This window comes from Pezoporus occidentalis, unplaced genomic scaffold (assembly GCF_034315485.1).
Source record: "Pezoporus occidentalis ecotype Australia unplaced genomic scaffold, CSIRO_AGI_Poc_V1 ctg65, whole genome shotgun sequence".
NCBI classification, from domain to species: Eukaryota; Metazoa; Chordata; class Aves; order Psittaciformes; family Psittacidae; genus Pezoporus; species Pezoporus occidentalis.
The window spans coordinates 7,296-33,263 of record NW_026915998.1 but is presented as its reverse complement, the minus strand read 5'-3'; the positions used below and the strand labels follow the sequence as shown (position 1 = coordinate 33,263).

General features: G+C 54.4%; 1 protein-coding gene across 2 annotated transcripts; it reads right to left on the bottom strand.

Moving 5' to 3' along the window:
- Window positions 1-1,497: 1,497 nt before the first annotated feature.
- Window positions 1,498-23,168, bottom strand: LOC134175043 (Krueppel-like factor 5). Of its 2 annotated transcripts, XM_062640476.1 has the most exons (5): window positions 22,786-23,167; window positions 11,816-11,863; window positions 7,620-8,505; window positions 5,572-5,631; window positions 1,498-1,890 (listed from the first exon to the last, which is right to left on the bottom strand). In XM_062640476.1, the coding sequence occupies exons 1-5, from the start codon at window positions 22,948-22,950 to the stop codon at window positions 1,712-1,714; spliced, it is 1,338 nt and encodes a 445-aa protein (XP_062496460.1). In that variant the 5' UTR covers window positions 22,951-23,167; the 3' UTR covers window positions 1,498-1,711. The 2 variants fall into 2 exon arrangements, with proteins under 2 accessions (XP_062496460.1, XP_062496461.1); XM_062640477.1 differs by lacking the exon at window positions 11,816-11,863 and having other exon boundaries at window positions 22,786-23,168.
- Between the last annotated feature and the right edge of the window lie 2,800 nt (window positions 23,169-25,968).

The following is a 25,968-nucleotide window of genomic DNA, read 5'->3' as shown; positions in this document are numbered from 1 at the left end:
TGAGCCAGACTCTCCAATCCTCATTTGATCACGGTGTCGAGAGGGTGCTGTCATTGATCCCTCCAGCCAGGCAAAGGCCCTAGTGCTGAGGTTTTGAAAGCCCTTCCTGTGTGCCTCAAGGCAATTCAGTGTCCTCACTTCACCCCTCCATTCTCACCCTCCCTGGTGGCATGGAGAAGAGAGGAGGATTCTTGCCAAGGAACCACTTGCTGCAGCCCTGCACCAGCCCTGGGCACATCCTCCATCCCAAAGCCTACACCACGCCATGCGCCCCCAGCACCAGACCAGGTGTGCTCAGTTTCATTCTTCCAAGGCAAAGCACAACCAGGAGCCCAGGGGCTGGTTTTGGCCAAGGTGCAATTTGGCAATAGCAGAGAGGTGACCTCCAGATTCCACGACCTGAAGGTGCCACAGTTCATGTCCCACCACAGGCACCCATTGGTCTGCGCCTTAACTTCAACTTGCTGGAGGAAGGATAAGAGAGGAGGGTGGTGAGGGGGAAATCAATATTCTGTTGAACACACCGGGCCCATTATTTGTTCCTGATTTATTTATGGCCTGCATGGCTGCTGTTTAAACTGGCCTGGTCTGGTTCTTAAGTCTCAGCTTAACCCCTGCTAGACTGTGAAAGATGGCTGATGTGCCCCATGCATCATGGCACCCCACAGAAGAGGGATGGTGCCTTACAGAGCCTGAGGCGTGGTGAACCTGTGAGGTAGGTAACGTCATTGCAATCTCAACAGCAGGATTTATTGGAATTTGTTTCAAACCCCCTTTTTTTCCTCTTCTTTTCTGGCTGAACGGGATGAAATGGCAACAGCAGAACGAGTGTGGTTGGTGGTGACTTGTGTGCGTGGTCAAGGCATGAGCAGCTGCCCAGTGCTTTTAGAGAAAGGCACAGTGTATTCATGGAAACCAGAACTTTATAAGTGGCTTTTTGCAGTCCTCTGGGTGGCTTCAAGACTCATGCTGGTCCTTCCAGAGACACCCGAAGTCAAAACTCATCTTGGAAGCAGAAATGCTAAGGACGCAACCAAAGAACCTGGCCAAGCACGGCACATACTTGCAGCCCTGAGCAAGCAGGACACCTCAGATGGGCTCAGCAAGACACAGATGATGGCTTCTGTCATCTAGTTTCATGCTGTCCCTTGCTTGAAGGCACTTCAGGTGAGTACATCATAGCCCCTTTCTTCTATGCCACCACCAGTGACTGGGGTGGTCAACCCAACCAGCCTCGGGCATGTGCTCCTGTGCTTGCACATTGGTGTTGCCACATCCATGCAAGTCCAAGGGGCTTGCACCAAGCAGTCTGAAGTGAGACCTGTCACAGGTTACAAACCATCACAACTCTCCTCAGCTCACCAAAGGCACAGCCCTGAAAGGGGTAAAAGACATCCCAAAGGGCTCGAGATGTGAGTGACAAATAAATAGCAGGTTTGCCGGAAGAAAGCCCTTCAGAATCCAAGGTCCATCACCCCAGTGCCACCAGGAGCCTCGTCACGAGATCAAGTCTTTAATTATAGCTCTTTAAAAAGAAGATTTCCTTTAAAACCAGAAGCAGATGGGGACAGGGCTACAGAGGGGGCATCCCCCCCCCGGCCCCTCCGGTTGATCACAGCATGGGTTTGTTCCTACGTACAAGAAGAGGAGAAGTCCCCTTGGGAAAGAATAGAGTTTCAGCTGCTCTTGGAGAGGTGAACGGAGACAGGTCCTAGTTCTGGTGCCGCTTCATGTGCAGAGCCAGATGGTCGGAGCGGGAGAAGCAGCGGCCGCAGGCGAGGCACTTGAAGGGCTTGGCACCCGTGTGCTTCCGATAGTGCCGGGTCAGCTCGTCGGAGCGGGCGAAGCGCCAGTCGCAGCCTTCCCAAGTGCATTTATAGGGCTTCTCACCTGCGGGGAACAGCCACAGGTCACGGGCGCTCCAAGAGCCTGCCAGACATCCACCCCGCAGGACAGGGCTGGTGGCCACGCTGGTGACAGGGTCCCCTTTTGTTGTGCTCAGTCCTCAGCCACCAAGGAACCATAAACTGTTCAGTTACCTGCAGGCCCATGTGCCCTTATAACCAGGTCTTGCCCATGGATGTGGTCCTGGGCAACCTGATCTAGCTGAAGATGTCCCTGCTCATTGTAGGATCGGACTAGATGAGCCTTGAAGGTCTTTTCTAACCCAAACTATTCTATGTGCCTACACACACACACTTTCTAGGCTGGGTTTCTAGTGCTGATCAAGTTCCTGTTGGATTTTGGTGCATTTCTGGCTAAAAACATTTCTGAGGGTTTTTTTTTAACTAAAAAGCCAAAAATTCCTATGGAAGGTGTTGCTGTGCATACAGGTATGGGGAGCATCAGAAGAAAGAAGTGGGTTAGAATCATAGAATCCCAGACTGCTTTGGGTTGGAAGGGACCTTAAAGCTCCTCCAATCCCTGCCACGGGCAGGGACACCTTCCACTAGAGCAGGTTGCTCCAAGCCCCTGTGTCCAACCTGGCCTTGAACACTGCCAGGGATGGGGCAGCCACAGCTTCTCTGGGCACCCTGTGCCAGCGCCTCAGCACCCTCACAGGGAAGAGCTTCTTCCTTACACCACACAAATCTTCCTCAAAGCATCTTTGCAACCACCGTGTAACCCTCCCTGCATCAAAGTTCAGCCCCGGAGCAGCTCCTCATACACAAAACGCTGTGTTTTCTCCAGAGCATTTGGATGATGTAATGCCTCTGCCCTCTCCCTCCTCCCACCCATACACACCTATTCCTGCACTGCAATGCATTAAACTTCTCAGCCAGCTGGGAACTGGGCTGGAAAAGCCCATGCCTGCTTCCCACTGCTTGCGTGCCCAGGCTGCGGAGCTGAGCCCTCTCCTCGCAGGGGTGTGGTGCTCTCAAATATTAGCCCTCGCTCTTAACAGCCTGAACAAGCAGGCAGGGGCCAGGGAATGTGCTGACTTCCCCGACCTCAAATATTTACCGTCTCAGCAGCCCATTGCTGCGCGCACATCGCGGCGGGAGCGCACGTACACGCAGCAGCACACGTGCACAGGCATGTGCATCCTGCTCCAACATGTTTCTTGCTCCTCCTGCAGCCTGTGTGCCAGGCAGATGGAGCGTGCAGCCAGGAAACAGCATTCAGCCACAGAGAGGTCTACAGCGGCTGCTATGCATGGGATAGACCATGAAGGCACAGACACTTCTTCATCGTGAGGGTGCCCACAGAAGCTGTGGCTGCCCCATCCCTGGCAGTGTTCAAGGCCAGATTGGACACAGGGGCTTGGAGCAACCTGCTCAAGGGGAAGGTGTTCCCGTATCCTAGGTGGCACGGCGTGGAAATGGGTGAGCTTTAAGGTCCCTTCCAGCCCAAACCATTCTATGATTCTATGAACCTGAAGGAGATGGGGCACCAGGGCATCTGCTCCTCAAAAGCTCCGCACCACACAGAGCAGAAAGATGTCATTTTTATGGCCCAGGTAAACAGAGCTTAAATCCCATTTATGAGCAGCACACTGGGTGTTTTACAGCACATTGGGGATCTCAGGCTTGCACTGGCATGCTAAGACAAAGGCAGGATTTGCACCGTGCAGCCACAGACATTGTCCCAGCCGGGTCACCTGGCTGGGTCAGCCCTACCAAGGCCCTTTAGGTTCAAACAATAACAGGTTGATCTCCAGGATAGAAACAAAATGCTTTCCATTGTCCCACGGGCTGGCTCCATCTGCCAGGACAGCACGGCAGGGCAAGCTCAAACAAAGGACCCAAACTGGCATTCCCAGCCCCTGGGAGGCGGGTGAGCAGCCACCGGGTTATATATTTAATCTCACAATGGCACCCAGGAAATGAATGGTGTCTCCAGGAGATGAATACAGCCCAGCCCATGGCAACGGGCAAACCACAAGAAAAGATCTTGGAGATCATGTACTTCTCAGCCCTCCTGCCATCAGGCAAGGAATGGTGAGAAAGGGTGCTAGTAACCCTTCAAGTGATGGAGCTGAAGTGGCATCGAGCATACTTAGCTGGCAGGAGCTCAGCTCTGTTGCTGTGCTTAGAGGAGCTGAGACCTCAAAACCACCCCAAACTGGATGCAGACACCCTGAACCTGCCTGTGTTTGGCTCTGGTTTGGATTCCTTTCTTCTTGCCCGCCCCACAACACTACCAGGTTTCTTGACTACTCAGGTCACATCCTCCTTGGCCTCTCCGTCCTTCCCTCTTAAAGCAAGCGAAGCAGAAGGAGGCAAACACACTTGGATTTCCAGCCCAATTAATGGGAAACCTGGAAAACCGACTGCATTTTATTGGGATCCAATTGCCTGGATACACCATTATGTTGTGACTTGTGAGGCCGGTGCCTATCTCGAACAGGTCACGTCTCTGGGCACAAAGCTAAGACCCGTGCTCCAAACGGAAGGGGAAAAGAGATATTTCATTTCAAAGCAAGAGCCCTGAGCACAGATTGCTGCTGTGACAAACGCTTATCACTACGCTGCTCTCGGGGCTGGGACAATGTCCTTCCTGTTCCTTCCTTCCACCCTTTCCGTGTTGTTCTCCAGCCTGCTCCCAGCGCAGCCCCTGCCAACACAATGCTGTACCTCCTGCACACAGCAGAATTCCTGGCTGGCTTGCTCCGAGGAGTTATAAGAGGGAAGCGGAGCAGAGCCAAGAGCAAGAGCCGATTCCCAGCCTCAGGATGGGGTTTGTTCGTTGTTCATAAAACAGCCAAGTGAACTCTGGGCCAGCTTAATTGCTCTCAGTAAAGATCAGCCCTTCTATAAAAGAGATTTATGAGGGCACTGATGGTTCCTGGATACCCGGGGATCTGATAAAGTTTCAGGTATAATAAATGCCTTAATGAGAAGACCTGTGCTTGAGTGCACAAGAGCCACCGAGCTAGGTTTACCCCAGGGAAGATGGTTGTGGTGGGAGCTCCTTTGTGCTGGTGGCATGGCTTACACCAGCCAGGGCAGCCTAAGACACCTTCACCCTCAGGAATGAAGCACAGCTCTTCTATACGTGTCTTTGGAGCCCTGTGTGTATTTGTATATGTATATGTATATGTGTATGTGTATATGTGTGTGTATTTGGTAGCTCCAGTGATAACACCACCACCAGCTGCTAAAGGGATGAGCGCTGGGGAAAAGCGGTCTGTGTGGCTGGTACACAAGGAGATACGGGGGGTTCCTTCCTCTCCTTGGGGACCACAGGGGCACCTGACACAAAAGAAACATCCCTTGTCTCCTCAGAGGTTATCTGTATGCACCACATGCCTTCACACAATCTTTTCAGCATCAGACCTGGCTGGGATTTGGGAGATCTCAAAGGAAGGGCTCAGGGGCATCTCCTCCTCCCAACCCATTGGCTCAAGAGCCTCCAAGAGCTCTAAATCCTAGACCATTCCTCAAAGGCAACAAGTGCCACAGCAGAGTACAGCCACTGTAAATCCCTGCAGCCACTGGACTCTTGCTAATGCTAACATCAGTAGACTGAACTCCTTACACCAGTAACCACGCTGGATCAAGGTAACCAACATTATCAGCAACACCTTATCCCTGTAAGAAGTGTTGGCTGCGGGTGCCGTGCTCTTACCTGTGTGAGTCCTCTGATGGGCCTTCAGGTGCGAGCTCTTGGTATAAACCTTGGAGCAGCCTGTAAAAACACAAAGGAACCAACTTCAGCTGTGAGAAATGGCCAAAACAAATCCAGAACATTGATATCAGGGACAGAGCAGGCCTGGAAAGCGCAGCATGCGAATAACCTGTTTGTTACAGCACTAACTGAAGAGCATTTGCTCTCCAAGACAGATGGACCTTTACAGTACTCCATTTTTGCCCACAATCCTGACACCCATGGGCATTGTGCTGGGAATTAGAGGGCAAAGAGTCAGGTACCAACTTCCAAATCCCCCCATCCTCAACCAGGTCTTAGAGACAGGATAAAACATGCATCCAGGGAAGCTGTGGCTGCCCCATCCCTGGCAGTGTTCAAGGTTAGATGGAGCTTGGAGCAACCTGCCCTAGTGGAAGGTACCCAGAGCATGGCAGGGCTGAGCTCCACTTCCCCATCAGCACACAGAAGGAAAAGCACCAGGGCCAACCCCTGCAGACTGGGGCTGGGGCTTTGCAAACAGGTCTCCCCAGTTCCTCCAGTTCCTGGTGTGAATTCAGCGTGCCTCCCATCACCTCCTCATGTCAGTGAGATCTGCTGCCCTGCCATCAGCCCTGATGGTTCACCTCTGCCTGAACCTCAGGGTGAAGGATTAGACGTCCTCCCCTGCCTCTGCACGTACACACCAGTGTTTATTCAGTGCAGGCTGTTAGCACCAAACAGTGCCAACACTGGTTTTGCACCACTGATGTGTTCCTGCTTTCCTGTGCAGGCCAAAGTCCTGCTGAAAACAGGCAGGTTTTGCCTTGGTAATGTGTCCTGCAGGATGGGACTCCTGCTCTGGCCACAGGGGTCTGCCTCAGCTCCATTTACACCCTTAATCTGTCTCCCACCAGCAGAAGGTAAAATATTCAGCACAAGCTGTTGACTGCAAGAACATGGGTGAAGCTCCTGGCTCAGGAAGTCCCTCATCTGCAGGTTGCCAAAGGGTGGGAAGGTGAAAACACAGAAAGATCTCTCTAAGCATCTCCTATTATACAGTTCCTGGGGTCACTGATGGAGACAGGATCTGGGCTGGACAGGCCCCGAGGCTGACCTACTGCAGCCACACTTGTGCCACGGACAGCACACAAACCCTGCCGGAGGTGTGGAGGGAATGACTCTCCTCAGCTCACGCATCCCAGTGGAAAGCTGCTCATCCCCATCAGCTCCATGGCCAGGGCTGGCCCAGGGAGTGGCAGTGTGTGTCCCTGCACAAGGACTGGTGATCCTCAAGCCCTCACGCTGCTGTCACTGGGGCTTCTTGCTAAGGACACGATTCCTTCTCTCCCATGCAGCACTGAATGAGTGTGGAACTGTGAATCCCACAAGCTCTGTGTGCACAGTGCAGGAACCCCTGCCCAAGCATCACAGGTCTTTAGGTGGACACGCTCATGCAATAAGGTGCTGCACAGGGAACAGCTTCAGCTCATCACCCTGAAATGCAGCACCCACACCACCCTGATGCAGCACATGAAGTCACCAAAGGACATGACACACAGATTCAGCTCATTGCCTCTTTGGAAGAAGAGATTTGGAGATACAGAGACCATAAAGGCTGCTCGTGGAAATTAACTGGTTTGGTTTGCAACCCATTAAGGGACAGTGGGAAAGGAAGGTCAGTGAGAAAGCCAGCATGGTTTCACCTGCAGAGAGCATGTGGCTGCTCAGGGTTAGGCAAAACCAAAGTGGAACAGGCAGCTAAGGCAGTGGAATTCCTGGAGCAGCCCTGTGCTTTGCAGGAGCTCTCTGTCTCTCCAGGTCAGGAGAAAGGGAAGGGGGAAAAACAGGCATCAGCTAGTGCAGGCAGGATGGACTCTTCTCCTCCTTGGTGTCATAGGAATCCCACTTCCCTGGAGCTCTCCATAGAGCTCTCTTCCTCATCCAGACAAGGTGATCTCAGATTAAACTCCTGCAGAGCCCCAAGGCAGCCCCAGCCTCAGTGTGTCAATACATCCACCCCAAAGCCAATACATCCACCATCAACATACCTGGGTAATCACAGTGATGGATTCTCCTTTTCTCCAGCTCAGGGTTGTTGCGTCTGTTGTATTTGGGGGGCTGCATGGCAATGTGCCCCTGGGAGAGGGTCCCAAGGCCATTGGGGACTGGGGGGACCTGGGATGACTGGACCAACTTTAGTCCAAACGTGGCTTCATAGGACGGAGGGGGAGAGATGGTGTTGATGAGCTCAGGCTGGTTTTCTGGGCTGCCAGGCTGTGAGTTGGGGGGTGATGGGGGCAGGTTCACCCCTGGAGCAGGGTAGAACTGCCCTGAGATGTTGAAGTTCCCCTGTCCCTGGGAGACGTGTGGGTACTGCTTCACCGGCTGGACAGGTCTGTGGACCACGCTGGACATGGCGCTACCTGTGGACATGGTGACACCGCTGAGGCTGTTGATGGCTGTGGTGTTGGAGGAGGATGTCAGGGAGGTAATGTCAGCGCTTCCATTGCCAAGAGGCATCTGGTAAAGCTGGGGCTGCTGTGGGTTGGTGGGCAAGGGGATCTCGGAGGGCAGCTCCTGCTTGATGAAGATGTTGTTCACCGCCACCGACTGGGGCATGCTGAAGACACTGGTGAAGTCGGGCAGGGTCTGCGTGGAGGCAGAGGAGCAGGGCTGGGCAAAGCTGGTGCCGGGCTCGGTTTTGATCTGTGGGAAGGCAGCCATGGGTTTGGGGGGCCGGTACAGTCCCGTGCGCAGGTGCGTTGTGTCGGGCAGGATGACATTGATGTTCACGCTGTACGGGGTGGAAGATGGCTTCTCTGTGGAGAAGAACTCGTCCACCACCGAGGCGCTCTCCCGGCGGTACTTCTTGTCTGGCAGCATTGAGATGGGGGGCACCTCGTTTGAAAGGTACTTGTCCATTTCGGACCGTGCCTATGGCAAAGGAACAGAGAGAAGGGATTTGGGACCTTGGCACGCTGGTGGTGGGAGTCCAATGTTCAACAGGTACTTAAGGTAGCAGGAAATGGAAACAGCAGCAAGGAGCCAGAGGCTGCAGTGGTTTCGCTTGTCTCTGACTCAGCCAGACTCCCCAGGAGTGAATCACTGTCCTCTGTCCCACTTCCCTGCTACCCACCAGCACTGATAACAAAGGCAACGCTAGGCAGAGGATGCAGTTATGAGCCTGACAGAGGAGACACAAGCTTTAGGTACAAAGCTTTGGTCACATAAACAAGAGAATTTAGCACTAGAAGTGGGATGGAATCAGAAACTGCTCCAGCCAGCCTCATGCTTTGGGCGTGTTGGATCTGGAACCCACCTTAGAGGTGCTGACTCTGGTCTCCTTTAAACTCCACAGGCTGAGACACATTGCATTTCATTCTAGGACAGTATCTTTAGTTAACTGAGAATATTATAGGTCAATATCTTTAATTAATTGGGGATAATTTGGGCAATAGCACCTAGAAATCTAAGTGATGTTGCCACTAATTCAGTGGACTGTGAGCCTGAAATGGAAACCACCAGACATTCTATTCCTGTCTTGTCTTGGTAAAGTGACTCAGCCCTCAGCTAACCTTTGGTTTAGTTCTAGTCTTGTAGAGCTGTTTGTACAAGCCCAGGCCCTCCAAGCTAACAGGACCTGTAGCTCAATCACCGCCTGCCAGGTTGCTTCCCCTCCTGGTTCATGTCTGATGCGGCATCCCACTGGATCCAGGCCCGATAACTCAGCAACCTGATGGAGCAATCCGCTAGGAAATTCATCCCCTGGCATTTGATGACTCAAGTTCTGCTCTTTGTGGTTAAAGATACCAGCGTTAATGCTCTTCTATAAAGCTACAGCCTTTAATTATGTGGTTATCCATGTGTCAAGCTCATTGCAAAGCCCTTGTACACTCATTCATATGTAGAGGAGCTGGCAGAACCCCTGGGTTTCCCTGGCAGAGCTACGGTGCTGATCTCACCCCACACCCTGCATGCTTTGAGCCGAGGGTTTTACAGCCTTGAACTATGTCACTGGAGTGCAACGGGCCGAGGTCATCCCTGCTGCAACTCCATTGCTCTTAACAAAGCTGGACGGGACCCAAGAGAGCTCCAGTGAAACCTATCACCCGTGCTTCCAGCTAATTCAAAGAGCCTTTGCACCTCTGCAGGTCATACTGGCAACACATGGGTGAGCTGGCTCCCACCCAGACACAGAGACGTGCCACAGATACACCCTCTCCATCACAGGTGGAAGCTCAGAGATGCTGGACCTGGAAGTCTCAGTGTTGCACTGAACTGAGCCCTGGGACTGTGCTTTCTGCCCTGTGCTGGCTGCACTGGTGTGTGTACACACCGTGTGTAAACCCTGCCAGTCCTCATCGAAGCTGAACAGTCCCTGCCCTCATTAAAGGAAGGGATGTGCTGGCTCTACAGGCTCACTTGGTGTCACATCCCCACCTCTGCTCGAGGCAGTGCAGCACCCTACCACCATGCTCCAGTGAGGAAACCCTGGCTCAGCACACTCCAAAGTCAAGGCATCAAGGGGAGGCAGGGAGGAGAATCAGAGGAACTCAACCCAGTCCTGGCAGAGTGGTCCAAACCCCTGAGGATGCTCAGGGGCTGGAGCACCTCCTGTATGAAGACAGGCCGAGGGCATTGGGGCTGTTCAGCCTGGAGAAGAGAAGGCTGCGTGGAGACCTCAGAGCAGCCTTCCAGTATCTGAAGGGGCCTACAAGGATACTGGGGAGGAACTCTTCATTAGGGACTGTAGGGACAGGACAAGGGGTGATGGGTTTAAACTGGCACAGGTGGTAAATGGCAGTGGTCAAGGCCAGGTTGGACACAGCGGTTTGGAGCAAGCTGCTCTAGTGGAAGGTGTCCCTGCCTGTGGCAGGGGTTGGAACTGGATGAGCTTTAAGGTCCCTTCCAACACAGACCAGGCTGGGATCCTGTGATCTCCCCTCTGCTCCCCCTGCAGTGTCCAGCTGGGTTTCTGCCCAAGGAGAACACCACCAAAGCTCCATGCTCCTGCCCTGTGCACCCACATTGGCATAGGAGTGTTAGCCTGGGGTGTCAGCTTGCTCTAGGCAGCACCAGAGGCTCCGGATACCGTTCATACCTGAGCAATGAAGTGACCCACTCGGCAGCAGTGGGGGCAGGGGAAGGCGTTGATGCCTTTTGCTTCCACACTTCCCTTATCTCTGGCATTTAACTTTCTCACCTGCAGTTCCCAAGGGAAGGTCTCCACCTACACAGCTCCAGTGGGTCCGTACAGCAGGTGACTGGGCAGGTATGTTAATGTAGAAAGACACAGAGGGCCTAATTTCAGACCCAAACCCTGCATTGTCAGCCAGAGTCCCCCTGTTCAGTGTCTCCTGACCTCCTTTCTCTCACAATCAACCTCTATCTGCAAAGGCTTCTTCCTGTCATGCCATTAAAGCCCCATAAAGCCACTTGATCCTGAGCAGCCCCTGGGGAAAGGGGGTGCTGAGGGGCAGCTGGTCAGCAGAGCAGAAGCAATGGGCTTCCACTGGACAGGATGGGTAGTCAGAGAGATACCTTGCCTGTAGCTGCATGCCAGAACCCCTGGATCCCACACCGTGGTTATGCCACAGGTCCCACACGGCCTCAATGTCCTTCCAAGAGGGAGAAAGAGGCACTTTGCTTGTTTGTGTTCCAAAGATGCCTTAGAAGCCCTGGTGCACCCCGGCACTGCTCGTGCTGGGTGCTGACACCTAGAACCAAGCCATGTTGCTAAGCACCTCCCAGCCAACGCTCTATCCAAAACCAACCCCTCAGCCCACAGTCTGCACATGGCGATGACTAAGTGCTGACTTGATCCAGCTCAAGTGTCCTCAGTGCAAGTGTCTCTGTCTGGCTTTCACTCACAGCTCCATTCACTCAGTGGGGATCCAGTTAACGGAGACACACAAGGAGACAGTCACAGTGGTGGCTTGCACACACCACTGAACCATCAAATGGTTTGGGTTGGAAGGGACCTTAAAGCTCATCCAGTCCCAACCCCCTGCCTCAGGCAGGGACACCTTCCACTAGAGCAGGTTGCTCCAAGCCCCATCCAACCTGGCCTTGAAGATGGAGACCCCAGGAGCAGGAGGAAGGCACCCGGATGGAAGGAGGGAGCAGAGGTGCCCTGGATGCAGGTGGTTGTGGGGACATCCCAGCTCGGTCTCCTGGGGGCTGCAGGTACCTGTCACCAGCAGGGCAGAGGGATGCAGAGGGAGGAAGGAGGAAAGGGCTTCACCTCGAGAATGAGCGGCGGCATCCGCTGTTCCATCCGCAGGGGGTGCAGCTGTGGGGCAGACAGGGCTGAGTTAGTGGGGTGGCTTCCCCTGGGGTCCCAGCCACCCTCCATAGGCCTCCCCCAGCCACCCCTGGCCATTGAGGCCTCACCACCCCCAGCAACCAGGAGCAGGGATGTTCCTCCTCTGGTTTCCTTGTGCCCATAGGCGGGGGCAGAGCCGGCTGTGTCAGACCAGCAGGCACTAGAAACGAGCCCAGGCTTCCTTCTCTCCCATAGAACACCAGGAAAAACAACCCAGTGGGCTCTGTTCTCCCATTTTTTTGGGTGCTTGTATGCTGGAAGTTGCATCTAAATGGAGCATGTTCATTGTGAGGCCAACCACAGAGCTACAAGGCCTTGAAAAGATGGATACCGAACAGGATGGGGATGCTGTGAGCTGCAGGTCTCCATGTGGTCCTCAAGCCCAGAAGCACGAGGAGATGCTTAAACATGAAATCTGCAGGTTAGAGCTGGAAGGACTGTGAAAGCTGTGTCCCATCACCCCCATCAGCTGGAAGAAACAGCTTCAGAAGCACCTGCAAGCTTCAGCCAAGCTCCTGTGCAAGCAATGCTGGAGCCAGACAGTGGGTCCAGATGCTGGATCTCTCACTTTGGGGCCAACCACACCAGGAAACCAGCAAAACCTCCTCTCTGCAGCCATCTGCATGCATGAAAAGCAGCACGAATACAAAGGAAGCAATTGAGGGTAGAGTGGGCCCCAGCAGGAGGAAGTCCCATAGACACTGGGTCTCTGTAGGCTCCTCAGCCAGCTCCAGGCAGGTCCGAGCAGCTCTGGAGAGGGCAGCTGAGGACACTGCTGTGGGCTCACATGAGACAGCAATGACCAGGCAGGATCAGCCCATCCCTTCCTCCCTGTCTGCAGCCACAGGCTGGGAATTAACCATTTTCTTGCCTTTCTGAGAAGGGCTGAACTTATCACATAGACAGTGAGCTCAGTCCACCTCAATACTGCGAGATACCCACCATGGCCTTCTAGTTGGAGAGCCATTAGGCTTTTAGTTGCCTCCCCTATAGTCACTATCAATGCCACCATCGCAATCACCAAGGATAACATACTTGTTCTGGAGGTGGGCATGTCCCAGACTCCACCAACTGCATCAACAAGGGCTCCAGCAGCCATCATAGGAACCATGGGTCAGCAGCTCAGGCAAAAGTGAGGAAAGGAGGAATACAGGCAGAGCAATGAGCACAGCCTCTGTGAGTTTAGAGGTGTCCAAAGTGGAATCTTTGGTTTGGCCACGAAGGGAAAGCCAATAAGAACAGCCTTTTGTACAATAAAGGCACTCAACTCCTGTGATATTCCCCCTCAAGTCATAGTGTCCATGCCTGACCATGGAGGAGGGTCCTTTCAACTCACCAGAGAAAGGAAAGCCAAAAGGAAAGCAAGCAGGAAAGGGAAGGGGTTAGAACAAGCACTTTGTCCACTCCAGACAAGGCCATCACACACCAGTTTGTGCCACTGGACCAGCAGGACTGTGTCACACTCAGCACTGGCACATCCAATCCTGGGACCAATACTCCCTGGAGGGCAAGACGAGCCCAGCAGCCTCTGGAAGAGCTGCTGCTGTGGAGCATGCACATTGTGAAATCAGTGAAACCCAGCCTTGCAAGCCAGTGGCTCAATGAAGGAAGCCAACAGTGAAACCCCAGCTTCTCCAGAGTGGATTCTCCTGTGGCTCGTAGGCACAAACAGGAATCCTCCTCCTCTACCATCTGCCAATTCTCCTGAATGCCACAGGATGGGAGACCTCTATCCCCTGCTCAGACGAAGGCAGCACAAGGTGTTATCAGGACACGGATCAACACACACAGAGTCCAAGACAAACATCTCTTGGGAGGATACAGAAGAAAAGCAGCGCTCAAGCCAACCGTGCTGCTTTGGCAGCAGTCACCCACGAGCATCGTTAGAAGAGCATTAGGCTCTGAGGCTGTCAAGGCAGGCGGTGGGACGTGCCTCTCCCGTGATGGAAGGGTTTCTAATCTGAAGTTGATGGATAACAAACGGCCATAGAAACATCAGATGTTGTCACCACGCGGGCAGCAGCAGAGAACAAGGAGAGAAATCAATGTTTGCGCAACAGGCAATGAGCAAGTGGAGCTGGCAAAGGGATCGACCCGGCGGGGCGGGGGGGGGGGAGGAAAGGGCTCCAGGAGGACTCAGCAGCTTCCAGCCCTGTGCTGGCCCCTGCCTGGCCACAGCCCCTCATCCTGCTCTGCAGCACTGGGAGGCATCGAACCCAGATAGGGCTCACTCTTGTAACAGCCAGCACCAGCCACAGAGCTCCCGAGAGCTTTGGGAGAGGGGCGCAAGATCATAGAATCATCATGGAGTGGTTTGGGTTGAAGGGTCCTTAAAGCTCACCCAGTTCCAACCCCCTGCCACAGGCAGGGACACCTTCCACTAGAGCAGCTTGCTCCAAGCCCCTGTGTCCAACCTGGCCTTGAACACTGCCAGGGATGGGGCAGCCACAGCTTCTCTGGGCACCCTGTGCCAGCGCCTCAGCATCCTCACAGGGAAGAGCTTCTGCCTAAGAGCTCATCTCAGTCTCCCCTTGTCCTGTCCCTACAGGCCCTTGTCCAAAGCCCCTCTCCAGGTTTCCTGCAGCCCCTTTAGGCACTGGAAGAAAAACACCAGCTCACCCATGAGGGTCAGCACCACCTGTGATGTTCAAGGGGTTCAAGGGAAGGGGGACATCAGGGCACCCACTCCATGTGCAAGGGGTACCCCTCCATGGGGTGAGGACCCTTCCCAAGCACAGGCACACGTGGGACAACGGTTGTGCCTGTTGCCCGGGTCCTGGAATTACACAGCACAACCTCTTTCTCATACATGCACCTGCATGAAACTCCATGGAATCAGCAAACAATGGGGAGGACAATCATCAATCAAAAACCCCTGGCACGTACCTGGCAGTACCCCTTTAAAGGCACACATTATAAATAGACCGTATTTAGAGCCAGATTTGGTTCAATATCAGCATTTATTGTCTCCTGGTTAAATATTGACCTGAGTAAATATTTGTTTCTGTGATCATTTAGGTTTGATACTGACCTCGATCGACGTTATTTTCTGTTTGTTCCTCAAGTCTTCTGGAACTCTCTGCAAAACGGGATTAGCAAAGAAACCCCCAGGACTCTTCCTTTCCAGTACACACAGAGCCAAAGGTTCGGCTGCTGTGGATAACAAAGCACCGCTGCAGGCAGCACAACCAGGCTGTGCAATGGAGGGGGGTGCTGGGCTGCAGAAGGCATGCGATGGACTCTTCTGCTTGCTCCATCTCAAAGGAAGGAGCAGCTCCAAGAAGGGCTCCCCTCAAAGCATTCATCTGTGTCAGCATTACAAGCAGTGGGGCAAGAGGCATCTTCACTGGCTTTGGCCACCTGGAAAGCGGGCAAGTCTCTATGCAAGGTCTCTCTGGAGCCCATAGGGACTGACAGAGGTGATCCATCCCGTCTTTCCATCTTGAAGCTGTCACACTTTCCACCCTATAAGAGCAGCTCCAGGAGCAGGACGGCGATGCAGCCCTTCTCCAGGTTTGTGCCAGGAGCTCATAGACGGCTCTGGAGGGTTATGCTGGTACTCTCTGCCCTTGTGTTTGAGCTGCCCAAGGTAACTGTCACCTCTCAGGAACCGGGAGTTTCCTTGAGGCCAAGAGTCACCACCAAGGCAGATGCAGGCAGTGGGGAGGTGCTGGCCTCTGGCTGAGCCTCAGGCTCAATCCCAGCAGACTTGCTGACTCTGTTTGCTATTCCTTCCCTCCAGCCACTGATAAAGACTCACTCAGAGGCAATCTACCCCTGTTATTTATCACTGAAATCATGCCACTGCAGTCAGTGATCCCAAAGGCCAAAGAAACACACTCTTCCCACTCCAAGGTCAAGTGCCTGGAAGAGGAGCAGTCTGGAGCAACCAGACTCCAGTGGGCTTTAAGAGAGCAAGCAGAAACCTTCCCAAAAGGTACCACTAACCTGCAGCTCCATTTCTCCTTGGTTGCTCCTCTGCTGACTGTGGGAAGATGGAGGCTCTCAGATGTCCCCATTCCCCAGGATGATGCGGACAAATTCATCCACCTGTTTCAAGCTATTGCATGGCCATAGGATACTGGGTTTGTCCTTGAGCCTTCCAGCTCCCCTCTGGTCACTCATCTGTGCTGCATGTCCTGAACCAAGTAGGTTAATATAGAACTCTATGAACATAGAGTCAAGTAGGCTGAACAGACCTTTAAGATCATCAAGTCCAACCATTACCACCACTAAATCACGTCACTAAGAGCCTTATTTACAGGCTGTTAGGAGGAGGCTGTTAGAGCTCAGAGCCCCCAGGGGGGTTTGGGTGGGATTCATTCCACCTCACTTGAACCATCTTAAAGCTCACACTCATCAGGGATGATGAGAAGAAAAGCAGCACATTCCCAGGGCAGGGTCTGACAAAGGCAGAGTGAGTCATCTGCTGCTTGCTGGGGCTTGTGAAGTCCTCCTGGCACTCAGCACGTGATAAAAGAGCCCCAGAGCCTGTTCTTCCCTGTACAACACCCACGGCAGACCCGAAACCCCGGGCACGGGGAAAGCAAGGTCAAGTTTCACGTGCGGACAGCACATCCCAACCTCCCTGTGGCCCTCAGGTGCCCTGCCAAACCAGTCCGTGAAACAAAACAAACCCCAAGGCGGGTGAAAACACCGTGCCTGAAGTAGGTCTTCAGGCCAGCTTCTTGCTTCCAAGCTTGCACAGCACCCAGCACAGTGCAAGGCCAGGAGTTAGGGACCAAGGGGGACATTGGAGCAGGTCCTTTGTTAGCCTCAAAGGGCTTCCTCAAGATCTACTCTCTCCAGCTTCAACCCTCTCTTTCCACACATTCCCTGTATAGAAGTGAATTGCCAATTGCTGTTAATTAAGAGAATGATTAAGGCAGGCAAGAAGCCACTGACAGTTCCCACGGAGAAAGCACCAAGCCCTGGAGAAGCCCCAGGTTTGCCAGGCCCAGGGAAGCACGAGGGCTTCGTGTCCCAGAGGTGATGTCAAACAGCCAAGCTGATGGGTTTGAGCTCTCCCAAAACGCAGAACCACAACAGCACCAAATACCAGGAGCTGCTCGGAATGAAACACTATGTTCTACAACAGCAGAACGATGAGTAGGCAAAACAGAGATTTTCCCCTTTTCCCATTTGATTGACCAAACCTGGGCCATTCCCACACCTCAGAGAACAGCATCAGACCTATTCATAGCAAGATGGGTTTTCATTGACTATATTCAGCCACCCCCGGGCTCAGCTCCCCAGACGTGAGGATCAGCAACGTGATAACATGCAGGGAACAGCATTAAAGTGAGGGGCTGGAGTAGCTGGTGAGGAGGTACCCATGTATCTGCCCTCTCAGGATGGGTTTGGATTCACAAGTTGCTTCAGATAGGATAGTGATAACAGATGGATAAGAAATACTCTTTCCTCCTGTAAGTCCCTGTGTTTTCAGACCAGCTATACCAGGACCAATTTCTTGCCACTCTTTTCTCCTGCTTGTACTGGAAATACTACAAAGAGCAAGGTCATGAAACGCGTTTTCATGCTTGCAAATCCAGTCCTCGGTGGAAACGGGAAGGTCCCCATCCCATTAAAAAGAAATTAAGAAATCCTAATTTTCAAAGGATTCTCTGAGCATTTCTGAACATCATGAAAGATTCTTTGTCTGAGTTTCAATCCCAGCTTGAAAGGGGCTGAACCTCTTTGATGTGGTAAACAGCCCATGGGGCTTTTTTGGAGGGTTTTCATGCTAGCTCAAGTTCTGAGAACATCTGAATTGTAAACAGCAGCGCTCCAATCCCCAAACACCGACTGCACCCTGTGACTCATGGAACTCACCAATGGAGCACGAGCAAAGCAAATATTCTAATCAAGGGGCTCAGCTCACAAGACGGTTGTAAGCGTGATTATTTGCAGTGGATGGGTTAGATAAAAGAACTCAGTGGACCAGGGAAGGGGAACAAAACAGTGCAGGGAGCTGACCAAACAGGTTTGAGAGGGGAAAATTCACCGTTGATGATGCACCGGCCAGAAATGCATTACCCCAGACCTTGGCGAGCGATCGCAGGTGACTGTTTGCTTCCCACACACCGGTCAGGAAGGGTGACAAAGGGAAATCCGTTGGGTGTATTAAGGAGTCGGAGTCCCCTGTTTGTTTCCTCCCTCAAATACCTGCCCTTTGAGTGCTCAGGGTGAAAAACCAAGCAACCAAACCACTCCACAATGTGCTTTTCTGCCTGGTTTGCAGCTCTCCGTGTCGGCGAGTGGAGAACAGGCTTGAGCACGGGCTGCGCAGGGGGATGAGGAGCAACACACCTGAAATCCCTTCCTTTCTCTCTCTCCTGCCTCGTGGAGCCAAGCTTCCCCCTGCGGAACAATCAGCCTTTGTCCCACCCGGACAAAGCCATTGTGCTCCATTGAGCTCAAAGTTCGGCTGTTTCATCCCACACCTCGTCTGCTTCCAGCAGCGCTCGTGTGCGCACGGACACACACCAGGAAGTCTGGGCTGGGGGATTAAGTCACATAAAACAACAAACACTAAGGCTGAGATCCCCTGAATTTCCTGGTCTTTGGCTCACCGGTTGCACCGGTTTTGTCCAAGCTCCCTGGTGGACACAGCAGGATCTAGTGTGCATCGCCCTGACACAGGGCTGCAGAGAGCATCCTGCCTGGGGACTGCCCCCGAGGGTCTTCCTGCAAGAGCAGAGGGACAGATTCATCCTCTCTGGGGACTCCAGCTTCATTCCCATGGCCCTGCAGGCACCTGCCAGACACAAAGCCCATCAGACTTGCAAATCCACAGGGAAGTGTTATCCTCAGCTGATCCCAAGGCAAAACAGCCTGGAAGGATCCCTCCTCCCCAGTATCCCTCAGCCAACGGCCACATCAGCTGCCATCCCACCACCCTGGCTTGTGCCAAGAGGGATCAAGTGAGCCCATTCCTCCTTCAACCCAACATCTCCACATCTGCCTCTGCACAGACTCTGCCTCTGGCATGCTTTGGAAGGGATTCTTGCACAGCATTTTGCACACTTGTGTGGAACACATGGATGCTTTGAACCCTTCTGCAAAGCCAGGAGGATCCCAGATGGAAAACATCCCTGTTATCCAAGAGGGGTAAAAGACCACAGCTTCACGCTCCCACAACAGCACGTTACATGGACACGTGGTAGCGTGAAGCCCCATCGGGCTTCCCACTGCATCACCGTGGGCTCAAAGCCCATCCTGATCCATAGGCATGGCCTTGGAAACAGGCACTGCCCCACTGAGCTCCTGTTGGTGGTGTCCCCATACATGGCAGCAGAAAAGCTGGATTCATTCCTTGCATGCAGCTCCTGGGAATGAGTGACTTCTACATCTCTAGTAATGAACACAGTGGAGCAGGAGTCCTTCCTGGCGCAGATGCAAAGAACAGCTGTACGAGCAAGACCCACCACCCTGGTTCCAACCAGGTGCTGGACCACACGGGAGCAGGAAAACCCATCCCTGGTCCGAGAGAGAGCCACCAGCACAGCCACAGTCATGACACAGATGTGGCCACAGGGGCTCAGACCCACAGGATGCAGCACACAGCACACAGGGCCCTGCAGGGACAGAGCAGGATTGGCACAGCCCAGAGAGCTGGAGCACGCCTAAAAATGCTTGTCCCATCTTCTCCTGTGACACCAGAAGCACAGTACCTGGTGGGATGAGGTCAGAGGAACACAGGGCACCTACATCCATCCACTCATTGAAAGGGTCTGGATAATGCACTCATGGTGTGAGCACCAGGAAAAGGGCACAGCACCATCCCAAGAGCATTGAATTCCATCCAGCACCTCTCAGATGCTGTTTTCTTCCTCTGGGAGCCCCCACCCCAGCCCTGGGGCAGGCAAAGGGAGCCACTGCCAAGCTTAGGGGTGAGAAACTGCCTGTGGGGTGGGAGCTGGGTTCAGGGCACTCAAGGGGTGATGTTTGCTGCCACTTCCCACCTTGCAGCAGCTTAACCCACCCAAGGGAAGCAGGGACAGCCTGGGCTGGGGCTACCCGCAGCCACACGCACCAGGAGCTTCCGTGGGCGATCCAGGTTATCCCTTCCACCTCCAGCACCTCGTGCTCCTCACCACCGCAGGGAAGCCCCTTAGGAGCCAGCTCCCATCCTGCACGCCTCTGCGCAGGGGATGTGCCATCTCCTTCCCGACCACGCTGTCAATGATCCTTCTAGGAACAGCTCCAGGGTCATGGAAACCTCGCCTGTTCTCACCATCACCAGAGCTCTGCCCAGGGACAGCTCTCACAGGGATTGGGATCACACCACTGGGGACCACGCTTAAACCCATGCAAGGTATGAAGCCTCAAGTGCCCCCAGGAGGCTCAGGAGGGACGGGGTGGCTCAGAGGACCCAGCAGTGGGGTACATTATATACCATGAGCTCAAGCCCAGCTCCGAGGACACAGTGCCCGACACATCCACACTGGATGATCCAGACCCCAGGACACTGGGAGCAGCAGATGAGTCCTGGTGCCCCCCCCCAAGCCCCGGCACCCATCAGGGTTGACCTGACAGCCACATAAAGCGAGCACCTCCTCCTCCTTGAAACGTACCCTTTGCTTTGGGTTCACTCATTGTTATATTTTACCTTCCCTCCAGCAACAGCCTCCTGAGGTTTAAAGGGGAAACTTCCGTCCGCGACCGACCTGACCCAAATGAGAAAGGAAAAGGCTTTTCTCTCCCTTCTCTCCTCTTTTCCCTTTCTATTTGTTTTGGATTTTCTCTTTACTTTGGGGCAGGAAAAGCACAGAAAAGGGAAGAGCTGACCTTAAACTTCACACAGGGTCTACTTCCACCTGCCTCAGACCCAATAGAATCCTCAGCATCAAATAGCTCCCACCTACTCCCCTTGTTTGAGGGGGGACTTTGCAACCAGTAGGATAAAGAGTCTGCTCCTTTCTTTGCCGGAGCTCAGGAGCCGGAGCAGCGGGAATGCCCTGTGGCAACAGCCAGCGCAGGGCCCTGACAGGTCACAGCCTTTCCATAGCTCTTGTCAGGCTGCTCTGATAAACACCTCCTGGAGCAAAGGGCTTCCCGGACATGCGGCTTTTCCACCCTCCGGCTATGGCAGCATCTCCTTTACAGCCACCACAGCCTCTGACACTTGTTAGAAGGGGCCAACACGCGAAAGAGATGTGGGTCCAGCCCCACATCTGGTTCACATCAGCTCTGGTTGTGCCACCCAGGACGCTTCACCCTGGGTGGGTTTGGGGAGGTCGCAGTGTGGTGGCTGGGGCTCTGTATGGAGCAGGAATGAGCTCCAGCCCTGCAGCTTCCCAGCATCCATCCCATGGGCCCCGTTGTCCATAAAGGGATATGCGATGGATTGACAGCAAAGGATCAGCCACCCCCAAGCTCAGCTATCTCCACCCCAAGTGGGATGGCATTGCCCCAAGGAACAAACTGGGGTGAGAAACCCCCTTCCCTTCAAAGTGCAGCAAGGATGGTGTCATGGGATGAAGGGTTTCCAGCCAGGGGTGGGCTCTGCATCCCCATGTCCCCCAGAAAGAGGAGGGGAGGTGGCGCAGGGCTGCCTGTCATCCCCCAATGGCCATGGCCGAGGTGTGGGGGAAGCACCAGCCCCATTGCCTAATCTCACCGCTAATCCCAGCCAGCATTAGGGATACAAAAGCAAACCTTGCCCTCCCCTTGACTAAACAGGGACAGCCCAAGAGATAACCTCCGCCTTGCTGAGGGCCACCACAGACCCTCCGGCTCCAGGTAACCCACCGGAGCCCGGTGCGGAGAGACAGGAGCCCCGAGGCTGCGGGGAGAGGCACCAAGCCAGGACCACCGCAGGTGAAGGAGCAGTGGGGTACCTGCCTCTCTGCCCCCCATATTGACCCCACATCCACTGTGGATGCTGGATCACTAGGTATCATATGGAAACACAGCAATGGAGACAATGCCTTCATCTCAACCAAAAGAGTCCCACAACTACCCCTCGGGGCATCAGTGCTGCCGGGACGGGAAGCAGGCAACAGATAATGCTCCGTGCCCAACCGTATTCACCCACCATGGGGATGCCCTCGAGGGGTTCCCAGAGGAATAACAGCCAGGATGAGGGGGTCCCTGTGGGGCTGGAGACGCCCTCCTGCAGGATCAAGATGGCGCTGGGGACGTGGGGCGCGGGTTAATCATTACCCACCGTGCCCCAGCTCGCCCAATTCCCGGGAGCAGGGTGTGGGCAGGCCTGGATCACCCCTTTCCCACCAGGAAGAGCAGTTGAGGGCTCTTCATGGTGGGATGAGGGGTCCATCACTTAAAACACCAGCGAGGAGCCTCGTCCCCTTGGCTGGGATGGGCAGCAGGGCTTGGACGTGCTCCTGCCATGGGCCAGAACAGAGATGGGTGTGCAAGAGGGGTGTAACAACACTCCAAAGCCTCTTATCCAGGTCTTTATCTCCGGCGCATACAGGGGGGAAGCCATTGGGAATTTCAAGGAGCATTCCTTCCCCTTCACAGGGGTGGAAAAACAAGATATAACACAATAAAATAGAACCAAGCTCCTGTTTTCCCTGCTCTCACACACAGTGATCCCATAGCTCAGGTCCTTCCCAGCGAGCCGGCAGTGGGGCCGAGCCCCTCAGTACCCCCTCACCTGAGGAAAAGGGACTGAATCCCGGCTACGGGAGGGAGCAAAACCCAGGGCGTTTGGAAGGAAGCAGGCGGAAAAAACCCATAATAATGAAACCCAACATGCCCAAGAGGGAATCCGGCCCATGGGGAAGTGCGAGGGTACAAAGCAATGGAGGTGTCGTAGCAAAGAGTGGGACAACAAAGCAGAACTGGGTCCAAATCCACGCTCGCCTCTTGGAGAGGCACAAGGAGTGTAACTGAGCAGGAGGTGCCGGCCTCCGCCTTACCTGCGCCAGCTCGGGCGGGTTTTCCAGGGGCCGGGAAGGGGGTTTGATGTCCTCAAAGACGGGAGTGTCTTCCCCAGGTTCCCCGGACATGGTGACGGGCTTCAGCGCGGTGAAGACGGAGGCGTCCTCGGGGAGCGGGGTGCGCAGCACCAGCCCGCTGCTCATTCCTCCCGCCCCGCTGCCCCCGGGAAAACCGGTCCGGTCCGGGGGTTGTAGTAAAGAAAGGGGGGAAAGATGAAAGGAAGGGGAGGGGAAAGGGGACGAGGCAGCGGGAGCGAGGGGCCGATCCCGGAGGAGCCGGGTCGCGGGAAGGCTTTACCTGCCGCAGGAGGAGGAACGCCAACCTGGAAGCAGTGGGGAAGCCGGAGGAGCCAATCAGGATCCCGCCGACGGCACCTCTGCAGCCACCGGGGATAAAAGGAGCCGGGAGGAGCGAGGGGAGGCCGGAGCTTCGCCCTCAGCCCCCGTGTGCCACGGTGCACGGGCAGCGCCGGCACGAGCAGCGGGCCGAGGGACGCGGTGCTGCCAGAGCCGCCGGTGCCGCCGTGAACCTGGACCCCAGCGTGGCTGGGATGGAGCCAAAGCAACCCAGCTCAGTGAAACCAGCACCCGCACCAAGCCCCCGCGTGGAAACAAGGGGCTGGGTTAGGTCTTAAAATCAGTGGATTTGGGTTTTTTTTAATGAGAAAATGCCATTTTCCAATGAATGGTTGAATTCTGCACGAAAAGTGGGGTTTAGGGACAAGGAGGTTCCTGTTTGCTCACACCTCTGATCCCCAGGGGAGAAAAGGGGAAGGTCATTAAATAGATTAATTAAATTAAACCAAAATGAAAGAAATTAAAAGTAAAGGGGGAAAAGGGATGAATCTTGTTGGGGGACAACCAAAACCCAACAACAAAGAAGTTTAAAAGGTTAAGATACGAGTGTTTTCCAGCTTGGCCCCTATGGAGAAACTGAGGACTGTGTTTGGGTTTCTCTTTATGAAAGGGGGGAAAAAGGAGTGCAAAAAGCCAGATCAACAAGGGAATAAAACCACTTTTTGGGGGAGATAATCACAGTCTGAGGATCTGTACCATCACACTAAAACAGATGAATAAATAAGAAGCTATTTCTCCTCTGGACACATCCAACCCCAGTGTCCTCCTTTCTGAGAAACTGCAGTGTCAGGCTAAGTAAAAGCCCAGCCTTCTCCCCCCTCCATGCTCATCCCCCCCAAAGCAGCCCTCAGAACCCCCCATTCCCACATCCCAGTGCTTCCCAGGCAGGATCCTGCAGAAGCTGTGCCCTTGCAGGGGGGATGCTGCTGTCGCCCCCTTCCAGGACATCCCCAGCACCTTCAAGGGACTTTAGAACCACCAAAAGAGGGTGAAGGGCTAAGGCTGCTCTACCCATCCCCAGCCAAAGGGAGGGGAGCTGGGCTCCTGCTGAGGAAGGGGAAAGCCTATTCCCATGGGATTGCTGCCACTGCAGGAAGGGCAGGGGACACACAGGGACATCATACCCAATGGAGATCAACCTGGCAATGATTTCCTGAGGTCAAGCAGCTTCTCTTCCCAGGGATGGGCCAAAGCCATCCTCAGCATCCTTATCTGCCACCAGCCCCACGGGAAGGGAAACAGCCTTGACTCTATCAGCACCACCAGACACACCAAGTCCCCCAACCGGCGCCCGCCTAAGGTCCCATTCTGCCCCTATATGCCACAAAACACCAAACGCAGCATGTCCTGCTTGAGCTAGAGTGATCACAGCAGCAATCCCAGCCACATAACAGAGTCCCCTTCAGCAGGTGGAAGCTGATACCAAGATGCTGAAGGGGGTTTGGGGTGAAGGCCCTGATCCCCCTTCCCAGCATTGTGTGGGTTCATGGGAATGAGGAAGGACACCCCAGTCCTCCTCTCAGCAGGTGCAGGAGCAGGAGGTGAAGCCCTAGGCTGAGCTGCAGAGACTTGAGCTAAAAGGCAAGAAAGGAGCTTTGAGGAGATCCGGGTCAGGGTAGGAAATACATCTTGGATCCCACCTCCCAAACCATTCTACCTCCCAGGCCATCCCGGCACCACCAGCAGAGCACCAGGAGCTCACACCCATCCTCAAACCTCACAGCCACCACTGGACTGGGCCACAGGAGAGCCCCCAAGGAGCCACCAAGCATGGGTGACAGCCCATGGTCCCACCAAGGAGGTGGTGGCACGTACATGAGGCAGGGGAAGGGGGCCCAGACCCTGCCAGGAGGTCACTGAGCCTTTGCTTTCCCCCTGCAGCAGCTCCTCCTCATCCTGCTGACCCCCCAGACTCATGCATCCATCCACCCCGAAGCAGGGGCTGCAGCACCCACCTCTCGCTGCCCCATGATGGACATCCCCAAGTCCCCTCTGAATCTACCTCCCTGGGGTCAGGCCACTCCAGATGTGGGCCAGGAGCTCCTGGCTCAGCCTCGGTGCTGGTGAGGAGCCTGGTGTGAGATACTCACTCGGCAGGGAAGGGGGACACCCCCTCCGCTTCCCTTTCACCACCACCTCCAGGAGACAAAGGTCTGCAAAGCCGCCGGAACTGCCTCTGCTCCCCCCCCACTCCCGAAACCCAAAACCACCCATTTCTGTCTTTCCCTTTCTGCTCTTTGGGAGGTTTCCAGCCATCAAACCCTTCCTGGGAACCCTTCAAAGGCAGAGCTGCCGCCCCATCCACTTGCTAAACCAGTCTGAGCAGTGCCGGGAGCAGGCAGGAGGCCCCCGGCACCCCCTGTCTGGCACAAGGGGAGTGGGACAGGGACAAGAAACCATGCGGAGGAACCTCGGGTGATCCTGGAGCAAAAGAGAGGGATGAGGCTGAGCTGAAATGGGCTCCTGGGCTCAGGAGTGTGGGGTGATGTTATCAGCCCATGACAGGGGTTAGCACCCCACTGCCCTTCCAGCAGGACCTCAGCATCTTCTTCAACAGCAGGGTGATGCCCATGCTGGAAAGAGGGCTGATGTCCCTCTGCCACATGTGTGACACAGGACCCTGTGTGACCCCAACATGCATGACCCCACAACTCCCAAGACCTGGGGGCTTCACCCCTGCCTACCCCCCTGTACAGCTGTGTCCTGCTGAGGGAATGGTGGATGCTGAGGTTCAGCACCCCAAAGATCTCCTAGAAGCAGGAGAAAAGATGAAGGGGATGAAATCAGAGCCAGACAGACCATGGG

Bases quoted from the DNA above. Each gene is read 5' to 3' on its own strand.
- LOC134175043 (XM_062640476.1), bottom strand. From the start codon at position 22,950: ATGAGCAGCGGGCTGGTGCTGCGCACCCCGCTCCCCGAGGACGCCTCC. The intron at 8,506-11,815 runs GTGAAGCCCTTT...CCTTTGCCATAG, and splicing joins TGCCGCCGCTCATTCTCGAG to GCACGGTCCGAAATGGACAA. The intron at 1,891-5,571 runs GTAAGAGCACGG...TGTTCCCCGCAG, and splicing joins CCATCAGAGGACTCACACAG to GTGAGAAGCCCTATAAATGC.